Source organism: Myotis davidii, unplaced genomic scaffold (assembly GCF_000327345.1).
Source record: "Myotis davidii unplaced genomic scaffold, ASM32734v1 scaffold72, whole genome shotgun sequence".
NCBI lineage: Eukaryota > Metazoa > Chordata > Mammalia > Chiroptera > Vespertilionidae > Myotis > Myotis davidii.
Genome location: NW_006284618.1, coordinates 2,656,328 through 2,671,090, shown reverse-complemented (window position 1 = coordinate 2,671,090; position 14,763 = coordinate 2,656,328). Strand labels below are relative to the sequence as shown.

General features: G+C 50.1%; 1 protein-coding gene across 2 annotated transcripts in view; it reads left to right on the top strand.

Annotated features, from left to right (window-relative positions):
- The window catches only part of INPP5A (inositol polyphosphate-5-phosphatase A), a 141,611-nt gene that overhangs the window by 35,456 nt on the left and 91,392 nt on the right, over positions 1 to 14,763 (top strand). For both annotated transcript variants that reach the window (XM_006754915.2, XM_006754914.2), the window contains exon 2: positions 4,951 to 4,992. In XM_006754915.2, the coding sequence (XP_006754978.1) occupies positions 4,951 to 4,992 (42 nt within the window). The remainder of the gene's footprint in view (positions 1 to 4,950; positions 4,993 to 14,763) is intronic.

Sequence of the window (14,763 nt, the reverse complement as noted above, 5' to 3'; positions counted from 1 at the left end):
ATCGAACCATGACCTCCTGGTTCATAGTTCAACTTTCAACAACTGAGCCACCCTAGCCGGGCTTGCTTGACTTTTAAGAGTTCATCAAACATGAGGAAGACTAACTCTGTATGTGTGATTTATGCTACAAACATTTTCAATCAGTCTTGACATTTGTCTTTCTACTTTGCTTTTGGTTTTTGACATTCAGAGTTATGTGTTTTTCTTTACTGCAGTTTTAAAAATGGTGTTTGGATTTTGAGTCATAGTATATTTTTCCATATGAACTTTAGCATCAGCCTATCGAGCTTGGATTGGGTGGGGCAGGTCACTTACTGGTGGTGGGACAGTGTCATTTATAGACTGACCTGGAGAGAACAGATGGCTTTATGGCGCTGAGTCACCTTCCTGAGAACCAGGGAGGTCGTCCTTTGATTCAGGGCTACTTTTGTCTCTGCCAGGAAGGGTTTAATGTGTTTCTCTTACAAAATTTTCACTTTTTGTTGTTGTTGTTAATCCTCAGCCGAGGATTTTTTCCCCATTGATTTTTAGAGAGAGTGGAAGGGAGAGGGAGAGAGACAGAGAGAGAGAAACATTGATCACACTGCTGGTTGCCTCTTGCAGGCCTCCCCAACCAGCGCTAGGGATTGAGCCTGCAGCCTAGGCATGCGCACTAGACCTGGAAGCAAACCCGAGACCCTTCAGTTGGTGGGCTGATGCCCTAACCACTGAGAAAACCGGCTAAGGCCAAAGTTTTCACATTTTAAAATTTATTCCTAACTTTTATCTTTCTTTATGTTGCTATTGGAAATGGGGGTTTTCTTCTCTGATATAGCTTCTGACCAGCTATTGCTTGTATTTATGACTGTTGATTTTTGTATCTTCATTTACATCATGCTATTTTCCTAAATTCTTTTATTGTTTTCTTCAGTTGTAGCATCGAGTCCCTGGTTTTCCAGATGTCCCGTGATGCCTTGTGCAGATGTGTGGAGGGTTCAGTTCTTCCTCTCTAGGCGTTATGCCTCTGACTGCCTTCTCTTTTTATCTGCTTCCCTACTGTCTGAGATAAAGTTTAAACAGTGGTGGGAATAAGTGTCTTTGCCTCGCTCCTGACCTCAGTGGGAGTGCCTCATGTTTCTCCATGAAAAAGGAACTTGCTGTGGGGGGAAGCACGAACATGTGTGTGGTGGTTAATATTTCCAATACACAGATTCTGTGATAGTCAAAGTTGTTGCTATTAAACAAGAAACAATAAAAATAAAGGAAACATTTCATTCAAAAAGCTAAATTACAGAACTATGTTATAAACTGAGGGAACATAGGAAGGATAAGTATAATTCAAATTTTATTAAAGTAAAACACACAGAAACAAAGCTTGTAAAAACAGTACATTAAAGAAAGGTAAAGAGTTGTTTGTTTGAATACATAAATGAAATCATTATCTGATAAGGCTATTGGAGGAGGGAGGGATGGGCGAACGGACGGATGGAAGGAGGGACTAGCATTTAGGAACCGGGATCTCCCAGTTAAGCCATCTGTTTTAGACAGTGGGCTAACTATTAGGAAAAAATGTTAAATTAGACCCTTACCATATACTTTATAGCAAAATAAAATCTGAATGGGGTAAGAATGTGTAAAGCAACCTTTATTTTACTTTATTATACACACCCACATGTATTTATAAGTATTAAGGACACATATATTAGTTTTCTCTGCTGTGTAACAAATTGCCACAAACTTAGTGGTCTACACCAGGTACCCGTTTTCTGTCTCATGTTCCTGTAGGTAGACATTGGGCACAGCCTAGTGGAGCCCTCTGCTCGGCGGTCTCTCGGGCAGTGTTCTCATTTGGAGACCGGCTGGGGAAGGACTTCCCTCCGTGCTCCCTCGGAGCTGTGGGCAGAGGACATTTCCTGGGGGCAGCTTGCTCCTTCAGGGCCAGCAGGAGCGTGTGCTCTGCTTCCAGAACCTGCCCTTTTGAGCCTCTTTTAAATGGCTCACCTGGTGCTGATAAGGTCAGACCTGCCCAGGATATGCCCTTTTGATTCGCTTGAGATGAACGAACTTTGGAAATGAATTACACTTGCAAAGTCCCTTCACTTTGCCATATAATGTGACCTAACCTTGGGAGGGACATCTTATTGTCTTCAGGGTCCTGCCCATACTGGGGGAAGAGGGCCACACAGATGAGACACCCTGGGGGTGGGGGGAGGGAAACTTGGAGGAAGTTAGAGTCCTCCCTCCTACAGGAAGTCCCTATCAATTCCTAGTCCATCAAAATGTTATCATAAATGGCGGTGACTTTTACTGAAGAATTTTTTACTTTTATTTATTTCTTCTCTAATGTTCTGCCTTCTTTATGTAAATTCAAAATTTTGATCTATATAATTTTCCTTCTCCCTGAAGAAAATTTTAAAACACCTCTAGGGCAAAGCCCAGCACAGCCTCCACTGTGGGCTAGAATGAAAGTATTTCTCTAAGATCTAGTTTGTGTGTTTATCTCTTATCCTTACTTCAGTGGCTTTAAAAATAACTCTGCATTAACCAAACATGGGCCGTAGCTCTGAGGAGCCTGGCACCCGTGTGGCCTCCAGGCCTTGCCCAGAGCTGCTCCTGGGTAGAGCCGCCACGTTGTCATGCCAACACGGAGCCCGTGCACTTGAAATGTGGCCACTGTGACAGTGCGGAATCGCAGCCCCACCGCCCGGCTGTGCAGGGCCCTCAATGAGAGGGTACTGTGATGGGAAGGTCTAATTTTATAGACACTGGGATATGTGCATATAAAAAGATCATTTTTGGGGTTTTGTCTTGGCTAGAGAGCATGCCTAAGTGTGTGTGTGCACGCGCGCGCACATGCGCTTGCACACAGGCTGTGCTCTATTGTTTAAGGGTCTGTTTTCTAGAAGTTTGGAGTCATAACTGACAGCTTTTCAGGGCTTCTAGATGTCTCTGCTGTGGTCTTCCCCCTTTGTCTCAGTGTCTTGGGAGATGGTCGGTGTGCTCCCGCACGGCTCTGTCGGTGGGGCTGGTCTGGAACAGGGACCGGAGGGCATGTGCCTTGATTTAACTCCCTGAGGACATGGTGGTTTGTTGCTGAACTCCTTACTTTTAGTGGGAGAAGACTTGAGGCAAATATTAATATATCAGGCTATAAATTCAATTGTGATTTTCAAGAAATTATGTTCTTCTTGCATCTTCAGGGAAGTGTTAGGGAAACTAAATGAGAGGTTTATGCGCCAGGCAGGAATAGTGTCATGTGCGGAGTATAAAGGATTATTGACATTTGTGGCTGCACTGGCCCTGCAGACCATGTGTTTTCACGGCCAGGTCTTGTCCCTTTGGCGTGTGTGTGGAGTCTGGTGTGTGCAGGGATGCTGGACTATGTGGCCCACATTTTCTGTGCCTCAGTTGGGATCAGCCCTTCTTATCACTGGGCTTGAAACTTTCACTTTCCATATTGTAAAAAAATAAGAGCACAGCACAGTAATGTACACAGAATGAGTCCACTCAGCCCAGCCACAGCTCAGCGCCATCCCTGTGGTTCTGGTGTCCTGGTTCGGGGCTGAGATGGCGGGGTTGGTGAGAGAGGGAGGGCACAGGGCAGCGGTTTCAGTGTCACCACCACCACAACCAGTCTAGAACATTCCATCGTCCCCGCACCAACCCTGTGCCCAGTAGCATTCATTCCCGTTGCCCCACCCAGCCCTGGCAGCAGCCTAACTTCTGTCCCTGTGGATTTGTCTTTCCGCACATTCCATGCACGGAGCCTCACCAGGTTTGCCCCTTTGTGGCGGCTCCTTTCACCCACATCGTGCCTTTGAGGCTCGTCCATCTCATGGCCCCTGTCAGCGCGTCCCTCCCTTCTGTGGCTGAGTAACATTTCGTTGTATATCAGACCACGCGGGCTCATTGTGACTAATGCTGTGAACGTGGCGTCCGTGTTCTGTGTGGACACAGGCTCTCACTTCTCCTGGGCATGGACCGTTTTTAAGTTGCAATTCTGTAGTGATGAGCATGTCACGTTGCTGTGTAGCAGGACCCTAGACCAGTGATGACGAACCTATGACACGCATGTTAGAGGTGACACGCAAACTCATTTTTTTGGTTGATTTTTCTTTGTTAAATGGCATTTACATATCTAAAATAAATATCAAAAATATAAGTCTTTGTTTTACTATGGTTGCAAATATCAAAAAATTTCTAATGTGACACGGCACCAGAGTTAAGTTAGGGTTTTTCAAAATGCTGACACGCCGAACTTAAAAGGTTCGCCATCACTGGCCTAGACAGTTCCCCTGCAGACCTGGAACTGCACCCCTGCACAGCCTCCCAGCCTTGTTGAAAGCCTAGCTCTGCCGAGTAGCCTCGTGTCGCATCCAGGGCTGCAGGACCCCTGCTAGCCATGTCCATCATCCAGGACCCCTAATCAGAGCACACAGGGCCAGGGGCTTGAGCCATTGGTGAGGAGACATTAGACTTAGACCCACTGGGCAGGCCAGAGTGAGCCCAGTGGTCAGGACCTCCCAGGGAGGGGCAGCATCTCAATCTCGTATACTCTAATATTTCAGGCCTCCTGGTCCCCAGAGTATCCAGAATATGGAAGCTGGTGCTCAGTGCTTTGGGTTCTCCCAGCTTCTACAAGCCCACCTGCTGTGGGCCACCCCTCCATGACCCCCTGGATGGGGCAGGACACTGGGCTCCATGGTGCCTGCCCTTTGCCAGGCGGGTTTGGCTCTGGGGAAACTAGTAGATTGGGTCCCTGCCTGTGGAAGGGGTCTCCTGTGTGGAGCCTGGTGTCCGGTGTGCGGAGTGGGTCCCCCTGTGCGGCATGGGTTCCCCTCCCCCCATGCAGAGACCCCAGCCACCACAGTGAGGTCAGCAAGTAGGTCTTCATCACAGAGGCTTCTGCGCAGGGCTGTTTGGGGCTGTGAGTGGTCTGACTGACTTTTCCTTTTTCTTCTGTGTTTACAGCCGGATAACCTGCAAAAGAACTGGCTCCGGGAGTTCTACCAGGTGAGAGCGCTGTGCCAGCCACTCCCCCAGATAAGCTGCTCACACGATAAGTATTGTGTTTTTGTGGAAGTCACACTCGCCCATGCAACGTGCAGGCTTGGCTGTCCTGGCGCCCACGGGACAGGCGTCGCATTTCTCCTCGGAGGCCCCTTTCCGATACCCTCCCTCTGGCCAGGATTCAGAGGACTGGGTGGGGTCTCTTCATTATTGGAGGGGAGGCTGCTGAAAGTGTGTGGGGACACTAGGGTGCCTCTTGGGGGTCCTGGGGTTTCAGCATGATGAGACCACACAAAGGAACTGCTGTGGGGTCTGGGCAGAGTGTGGGTGACTCTCAAGGGAGGTGCTGTAGGACGGGCCAGATTCCAGCACTGTCTGTTGAGCAGATGTTGACTGAGGCCCTGTCTGGGGGAGCTCTGCTGTGGGGGCTGGGGTGGAACTGGGACATGGCGGACAGGGGGCTCCACTTCTGGGGACACAGATGATTGGCACAACCAAGGACGGCTCGGGTATTTCCGGAACAGTAAGGACGAGCAAGGCAGCCACATGGGTCCTTGGTCTGTGCATAGGTGCGCATACTGGGCCCCAGGTAGGGTATATGAGAGGCCACTCTGAGGAGGCACCACGAGCTGAGAGCTAGTGCCCGGAGCAGGAGGTGAGTGTGGCTGCAGCCAGAGGGGCAGACTCTGGATTAGGGCGGCCTGAGCACAGCTGGCTCAGGATGGTCCAGTGCTGCTCTGGCTCCTGCAGTAAACACTGGGCCCAATGGCAGGGCCATGTGGGTCCCGCTCCTGTTTTGGCGATGACAGTGGGGACCCAGAGGAAGAGGCTCCGTGCAGGCCTTGTCATCCCTCGCCATCCAGCAAGGTGTGTCCCCCTGGGGTGTGTGGAGGTGGAGTTCCTTTCTCACCCATCCGACATGTATTGTCTGCCAGGCGTCGTGCTTGTTGTTGGGGGAACAGAAGGTGGATCCCTGGGGAACAGCCTAGGCCCAGGTGTAGGGGCATCAGCAAGGAACATCCTTGGGAATGAGGCAGCTGAGAGGCCTCAGAGGCAGGGTCTCTGGGAGTGAGGGGGAGCTGGTTTCCCATTACCTGGGTGTCCTGGGCCCCTCCTTTCCCATACTCTGCTCTGCCCAGGCGGACACCTGATGTCAAGGACCCCTGGCCGAAGCCAGGCGGGCAGGCTGCTGCCTGTGACAGTTCCATGAGGAAGTGTGCTGGGGAGAGCAGGCCCCGCTCTGGTCATTGCTCGCCTCGGGATTGCACAGGCTCCATGCCCCACCTCTGTCCCCGGCCACTGGGGGAGTCCCTGGTGTGGCTGGAGCCCTCCAGTCCAGCTCTCGGCTCCCTGGGTCTGTTAGTTTTGGTGAAAACATCTGTCGTGTTGAGCTACAGCTTTTGTTCCTTTGTCTGTCTGTCTGATTTTCAAAGGTGGGCCTTGGAAAGTTCATGTGCGGCAGAGTCCGAGACTGTTAGGGCACATCCAGGACGGGTGAGCGGGCAGCTGGCCTGGCTCCAGGCAGAGAGGCGTCCTGCCAGTGACAATCCCGAGGGAACGTGCTAGAAGCCTGTTTGGGTGTGGGGGGGCCGTCCTCAGGTAGGAGTCCTGGGGGGCAGTCCTGGGAGTCCTGGCCACCTCACACTGGGCCTGTGTCCCCTGGAGCCATCACAATCAGAACTTGCATCCTGTATCTGCTGGCCATTTATTTATTTATCTCTCCCAGTAGAGGTGTAAGTTCCACTCTGCCACAGATTGGATGTGTGTGTCCCCCACATTCTTCTGTTGTAGCCTGACTCCCCAATGGGATGGTATATGATGGGCCTTTGGAAGGTCATTAGGATGAGATGAGGTCATGAGGGTGAGGCCCCAGAATGGGATTTGTGCCCTTTTAAGAAGAGGAAGAGACCACAGCTTGGGAGGTGCCAGGTGCTGGGGGGAGGAGGGCGGTCAGCAGTGAATGGGGCCATCGATGGCCCTGTGGAGAGACATTGGAAACTTCCCACAGTGGCCCAGGGCAGCTTGGGAAGGAAATGAACCACCTGAGGGCTGGGGTGCAGGTTCATGGGGTGTCAGGAAGGTTCTTGAGGAGGCTGCTTGGAGACCTGCAGCTCTGGCAGGAGCAGCCTTCCGGCCTCTGTTGGTCAGGTCTAACCTCAGTTCTTCAAACTGCAGGCAAGGTCACTAGGTTTAATCTTTCCCCGTTTCCGACATGGTGAACTTACATGTGAACGCTTGGGGGCAGGCACCTGTCTTGCTCAGAGCTGTATCCTGAGCACCTAGGAGTGGGCTGACACAGTCTCTGTGCTTAGCAGTTCCTTGTTGAATAGCACTCAGGAAATTGCACAAGGCAGGAGAGTATAAATAAATCTCCCCACCCCGTCCTGCCTCTGCTTCGATGTCCACACCCTCCTGTCTAACTGTCTGTGTGGCTGGAGTTTGGCAACCTTCCTTCGCTGGTCATAGATAAATGTAATTTCAAAACCTACTCTTTTTTGGGGGTAAACTAGGAAATCTTTCTATGTAGATTAGTATACATTATTTTTGTGTCTTCAGAGTATTTTATATGAATAGGTCATCATTTAAGTTAAATTAAAATTGTGTTTCTACTGATGAACTTTGGGTTGTTCAAGTTTATAGTAATGCTATAGATAAATTTTAGAATTGATATAATTCTGGCTTGCGTACAAATATGAAATGAGCAAGTATTGAAGATTTTATTATTGAGATAATAAATATTTATTAATGGGAAGACCAGTAATATGTTCTCATTGTTTAACTAGGTTCTCCCATTCCTGGTGCTAAAATGAATTTGCTGAATGATGCAAAACTGGCTCATAATTGCCAGGCTGGTGTGGCTCAATGGTTGAGCATCAATCCATGAACCAGGAGGTCACGGTTTGATTCCCAGTCAGGGCATATGCCCGGGTTGCAGGCTCGATCCCTAGTGCGGGGCATGCAGGAGGCAGCCAGTCGATGATTCTCTCTTATCATTGATGTTTCTATCACTCTCTCCCTCTCTCTTCCTCTCTCTGAAATCAATTAAAAACAAACAAAAACTGGCTCATAATTATTGACACTCTTCATTCCTGTGGTCCAGGGGCATTTATATTATCATCAGTTTCTAGAACTCACAGAATTATAAAACATCCCAGAGGTAAGTCAAGGTAGAGACACCCCAATAGGTGAGCTGAACAGGACCCTGACATTTTTTTGCCCATTTAAAGTCACAGTTTTTTCTGGAAATTTAAAAAATACTCTGATGAGCAAACCTGCTTCCATCAATGTGGAGGAACTGGTGACCTACTGCTGCCTTCAAGAAACGTAAACCAGAAAATGTCTGAGACAGTGGTTTTCAAACCTCAGACATCAGGCGGACAGGGCAGTACCTGAGAGAGGGGACAGGCTCAACAGCTTAGAGCCAGGAGAGGATTTCCAGGCGGCTATCTAGCCAGGTAAAGTCACAGTTTTATTATTTACATCCTGCCCACAACTTCCAGGCAGGCGAAGAAGCAGGAAGACAGGACCCCGAGTGGGAGCGTCCGCCCTGGATGTGGCTGAGGGCTGTGTCTGTGTGACCTGTGAGAACTGCTCCTGGCTTCACTGGGTCCTTGCTCTGGTGGTTTTCACCGATTGCTGCTCCTTGTTTTTTCCTTATTTTCCGATTGCTTTGGATTGAATTTGCTCTCCTATGTCTGATTTCTTAAGGTAAAATACAAAATTGGCCAATTTCAGAAACTTGACATGGGCATCATCACTAAAGACCCTACAGCATTAAAAAGGTAATAAGGAAATATCGTGAACAACATGTCAATAAATTTGAAAACTATTGTGAAAGGAACAGATTTTTGGAGAAACAAAGTACCAAAGCTTAGCCAAGAAGCAATAAATGCCCTATCGATTCGGTTGAGATGTTGCCCAACTTTCCTACAAAAAACTTTTAGGACCAGATGGTTTTCCTGGCAAATTCTGTTGAGCATTTAAGGGGGAAACAGCAATTACACAGAAACTCATAAAGAAGATCGAAGCACAGTGATGCTCCCTAAGCCACGCTGTGGCATGGCCACTATCTGATGGCAGAGGCAGACAGAGACGCCACATCATAAAACCAGTCCTCCATGAAACAAAGGCAAAAATCCATAAAACCAACAGACCAGATGTATAAAAGTATGTCTGTTATATATCAACAAATATGTGATACACACACAAGCGGATAAACAAGTGTATTAAACGTTATTACAGCATCACCAAGGAATGTCAGCCTGGATTGACATTCACAAATTAGTCAATGGAATTCGTATGCCAGCAATTGAAGAAGAAAACACATCATCTCAATAGATGCAGGGAACGCTTTTGACAGGATTCAGAACCATTTCTGATGAAAACTCCCAGCATTGAAGACACGAGGGGAATGCCTCGGCCTGCAAGGAGCGTCTGCAGAAACCCCACAGCTGTTGTGCTCCCAGAGGTGGAAGACGGTGTGGGAGCAGAGCCAGGGTGCAGGGCTCCCTCCCTCTCCACAGCGCTGGAGGTCCTCACCAGTCCACAGGGGGAGGGGAAGGAAGAGACAGGCAGATTGGAAAGGGAGAAAGAAAGCTTTCTCCATTGGCAGAGGACCGGACTGCCCTTTAGAAAGGCCTGAAGAGCCCACACAGACTTTACTCTGACAGATATCAGTGAGTTTAGTTAGTCTGCAAGATACAAGGTCAATTTGAAGTTCTTTGTTTTATATTAGCTAGCTAGGAACAATTGAAACTTCAGAAATAACACCTGGAATAGCACTGACGTATTTGGATATAAATCTAATAAATACATTAATATGTGTACACTGAAAACTATGAAACACCAATAAAGGAAATTAGCTCCACTGATTGACCTTTGATCTGCCGCACTTCCAGCCGGAATCTCTGCAGGGTGTCAGAGAGCCGACTACAGGATGCTTCTAACATTGATGGGGCAGCAAAGGAATGAGAATAAACAAGGCAGTTTTGGAAAAAAGCCAGTAAACTTGAAGGAGTCACACTTTCTGATTTCAAGACTTACTGTAAATCATTGTATTCAAGACAGTGAACTTTTGGCAGAAGGACAGAGATGTGGGTCATGGAGCAGAAATGAACCTACACATACAGCCCAGTACCTGATGGAGGAGATGGTGATTCATTAGAGAAAGGGCAGTCTTTTCAACCATCCATGCTGGGACAATTGGACATCCATATACCAAAAAAGTTTTTTCTGTATGTTGTACCATTCACAAACATTAAATTCTTAAAGAAGACTGTTAAACTTAAAATTATACAAGTTCTAGGAGAAAACTTACTGGTAAGACAGACATCATTGTGACTTTACATTCAGCAAGGATTTCTTCACTATGACACCAAAAGCACAATTTACAGAAGCAAGATATTGATGATAAGTTAGAACTTATAATTAGGAACTTCTGTTCTCTGTATGACACTGTTAAAGAATGAAAAGACATGTCACAGATGGGGGTGGAAATATGTGCAAATCACATGCGACGAAGGACTGGAAAACAGAACTCTCTGAAGCCTATGAGAAAGCAAAGCCCCAGTTTACAAATGAGTAAAAGATTTGATCAGGCATCTCACCAAAGAAAATGCACAATAATAAATAAGCACATGAAAAGATGCTCAACATCCCTCATCTTTAGGGAAATGTGAGTGAAAACCACAATGAGATATCAATACAAATTCATCATTGGAGTGGTTGAAATTAACAAAACGAAATAGGAAAATCCTGAGAATATGTGGGAGAGGAATCCTCACATCCTGCCCGCGGAAATGCAGAATGGTGCCTCACTCCTGAAGTTACAAGTACCCCCCAAGTGACCCTGAATCCCACCCCATGTGTTTACCCAATTGACATGCAAATGTCTCTTTACTCAGGGACCTGAAACAAATGTTTGCAGCTGCTTTGTGAGCCCCTGTGAGAGAAGCCAGACTTAGGCCTGCATGCACTCCGTGTCCATTTATCCAGCATGAGGGACAGCCAGACTGGGGACAGGAGGGACCTGGTGCTGCAGGAGCACAGGTCTTGGGAGGAGGGGAGAAGCAAGGTACCAGGTGTTTGTGGCATGATGTCACTGCTCTGTATTCTGGTGAGGCCCCCAGCCTTCCCTGTGGCTCTTTTGCCTTCTATCTGGGCTGTGGCTTGTGGGGCTCAGGGCCCTGCTCTCTCCCAGCTCCCCCACTGTGCAGCCACGGTGAGTCCCATCTCCAGGTGCTCCTGACTCCCCAGGTTTTGATTTCAGGCCGGAGCCTTTCTGTTCTTTCCAGACGTACCTGTCCAGCTCCCGGGCTCTTTAGATTGAGTGTCTCCACCCTCTGCCCCCACAGCACAGCTGGCTTCCTCCAGCCCATCCGGGTCCCACTGGACTCTCTCTCTGTCTCTCTCATCTCCCATCTCCCGTCCCATCTGTCAGTGCCTTGTACTCCCTGGCTGGCTGCACTGGCTTCCTCCAGCCTCTGCCTCCTTCCTGCCTCCTCTCCACCTGGCAGCCCCAACAGGGCCAGGTCCTCACAGGCCCTTTAAGGTCCTGTGTGAGCTCACAGCCCTGCTCCGATGGTCTGGCCTTAGAATGATTTGGGGAAATAGCTTATGCTGTAATGTTCATTGTCATGTTGAAGACAGCTATATTGAGTTCATGCGCATAGAAATGCCAGAATCACTGCCGGATTCTAGGTGATCTGTGGGCTCATGTTTCCCCTCCTGTTCCTCCCATGTGGTTCCCGCTGCTGTGCAGGGCACCGCTGCCAGCTGCACTGGCCGTCTTCCCCCATCGGAACAGCGGTGGTGTGGCCATGCTCAACACCCCATTTTACAGAGGAGAACAGTGAGGTTTGAAGAGGGCATGAGAGGCTCTCAGGCCCCACAGCGAAGTAGTCGCAGTCACAAGATGGAGCCTGTGATTCCAAAGGCCATACCAGTGGCTAAGCAGGGGACATGGATCCGGCGACAGGTCTCACTAGGGGTGCCTGTCAGGAGGTTCTGAAGAGACTGGACTGTGTGTCCACCGATGGAGGAGAGGGTAGTGGAGTCGGGTGAGCAGTGCTGGCAGGGGTGAGGTGTGCCTCCCCCACCTGGCAGGGTGGAGGAAGAAGGCAGCAGAGATGGGGAGGTGGCCCTTTCAGTGACAGAGAGCAGGCCACCTGCTGCAGGGGAGCAGAGAGGGCAGATCTGACCCTTGAGCAAAGAGGAGGATCTCAGTTGGACCAGTAGGCAGGGTGGGACCTCAGGACCTGAGGGAAGAGGAGTGACAGCTCCTCTGGGAGCTCTTCGGGGCTCACTTGGGATTCTCAATGGGGGTGACGAGGAGACAGAATGTCCGGCGGCATCTGGGAGGGTGCAACTGGGGCTATCCTGGGGGCCAGGGCAGGCCCTTTGGAAGATTAGGGCTGGCGGGAGGGGTCTTGATAAGGAAGAAACAGTCATTGATGGCTGGGAGGGCAGCTGAGGGTCAGGGCCTGTGGGATGCCACTGCGATGGAGCAGAGAGGGCAGGTTTATCTGGTCCCTGAGGGGTCACAGTCCCCTATGAACTTGATATGGTCCAGCAGCCATAGGGCTGAACGGAAGTCTGCTAGGCAGGCTGGCTTCAGGGAGAAGGTTCCCAGAGGTGGCATCTTGCCCTGTAACCTTGAGGCTGTGGTCACCACTGGCCCCTGCAGTCAGTACAAAGACAGGCGAGCGCCTGAGGCGTGGCAGGAGCCTATGTGCTTCTGCTTGCTCCCTCAGAGGGAAAGTGCTTTCTGGTTAAGACTTCAGTTCACGTAGAGCTTTGATGTCCCGGAGCTACCGGTTTGGTGAAGTGTCCCTACGTCCACATCTCTGTCTCTGACAATGCAGCCTCTTGTCCAGCTGTCCAGATCAGTGTAATAAATGGTGGCTCTTCTGCCCAGGGCCTGCTGCTCAGCCTTCACAGTCAGCCCTCCAGCCCACCCAGTGCCTACTGAGAAAACCCTAGTTCTGCTTTAGAGTGGACGATGGTTCGCACATCCTGAGCACGTGGGCAGGGAGACACCTTCACTGATGGGCGGCCATGAGGCCTGAGGGGGAGGTCACACAAATGTGTGGCTTCCCGTGTGCACGAAGCAAGGAGGCGTGCCTGCTGTCCACACTGCTGGCAGCCACTGCCCCCATCGGTGGACTCCAGGAGGGTGTCCGATCAGGGCCGCATGGAGCTGCACCCACACAGCACAGCCCTGGAGAGAGGAGTGGGCAGCCTGGGGATCCACCCCAGGCCGAGGGTGAGCAGAGGAACTCAGGGCAGGGTGTTTGCAGAGCGCAGCTGGTAAGTGGCAGCCCTCTTTTCCTCTCAAGAAATTCTTTGTCCTTTTTCTACTCCTTATCTTGGGTATCAGGATCCCACTGGGCTGTTTGGAGGATGTAATTCCTTTTTAGGTCACTCAGATACTCCTCTTTGGAGAAAGCCTAACAAGGCCTGGCCGTTTCTATTTTTAACGCTGACTCCTGGCCAGCGAGGGGCCGTGACGGACTGCTGTGCGCTGCCTGGGAACCCAGAGCTGCCCCTGCTCGCCACCTGCATAGCGTCAGGAACGGGGAGCTGCTTTCTGTTTGGCTGGTTGCTGTGTTGTTGTTTTTAATTCTCTCTGCTCTTTCCTGCCAAAATTTGTAATTTGCTCTTTTCCAAAATAGTTTTCTTTAGCTTTCCTATGAAAGAACCCACGTATTTTTATCAGTTGCCTAGTTCCCCCCTAAAGTTAGAAGCAGCTCATTTTTTTGTAGAATTTTGGTCAAGCAAATGTGCAGCTTTGGGCAGTGACTCGCGTGTGGTCCCAGGTGAAGGCAGGCCAACCTCACTGTCAGGCAGGATGAGAGCTGCAGCTGGGATGGGCGGAGGCCCGTGTTGAATTCTTGCTTTACTGAGATGCATTTCCCAGCCCAGACAAGATCCCTGCCCTGCACTGTCCTCAAGATGTCGGTGCCCTCGGCCTTGCAGGGATCTTGTCCAGGACCATCCAGGTTCCAGATCCCCTTCCCAGCCTGGGGAAGGCCAGCAGCTCTGTCCCACAGCCCATCTCCCAGCATTCAGGGTGGCGTGGACTCGTATCACCAGGCGGGGGCCCCCACTGTGTCCAGTCTGTGTGCAGTGACCATCCATGAGCATAGGCTCCTAGGAAGTGGATACTCAGAGAGCCCTGGGCACGGGCACGGGGTCCCTCCAGGAAGTGACAGAGCAGCATCCAAGCAGCATGCTTCTGGGACTGTCCTGCCCTGCAGAGTGACCTGGGCCAGCTTGAGGGAGCTGGCAGATGCCAGGAATGGGAGCCATGTGCTCACTAGAGCAGTATTAAACATCTAATTCTATAAGCCTCCAACTGAGTAAATCATATTAAAACCAAAGGTAGCGAGTGCCTGGTACTCATCACTTCCTAATGGCTTTCTATGTGTTACTGTTGGGATCCTGGTTGTTTATGTTGTGTCTGAGCAGGGAGCTATAGCAGTGTGTGCCCCGAACTCTGTGTTCTGTGACATCACATCAGGAGCTGGACATTGGCCTCATGGGGGTGTCTGCACAGTGAAACGGGTTTTGCCCCAGTGAGCTGGCTGTCTGACACTTACCAGCACGCCATGCCTGCACAGCAGGTTGAGCAGGTGCAGTCTCGCTGACCATTGAGGACACATCTGTCCCAAGGGCGTGATTCCTGGGATGTTCAGAAACCAGCCTTGGCTTTCTTTTTCAAGCTGCAACACAAGTCCCACCTGTTACTGCGGTTCTGTTGGTGAGTGCCCGATG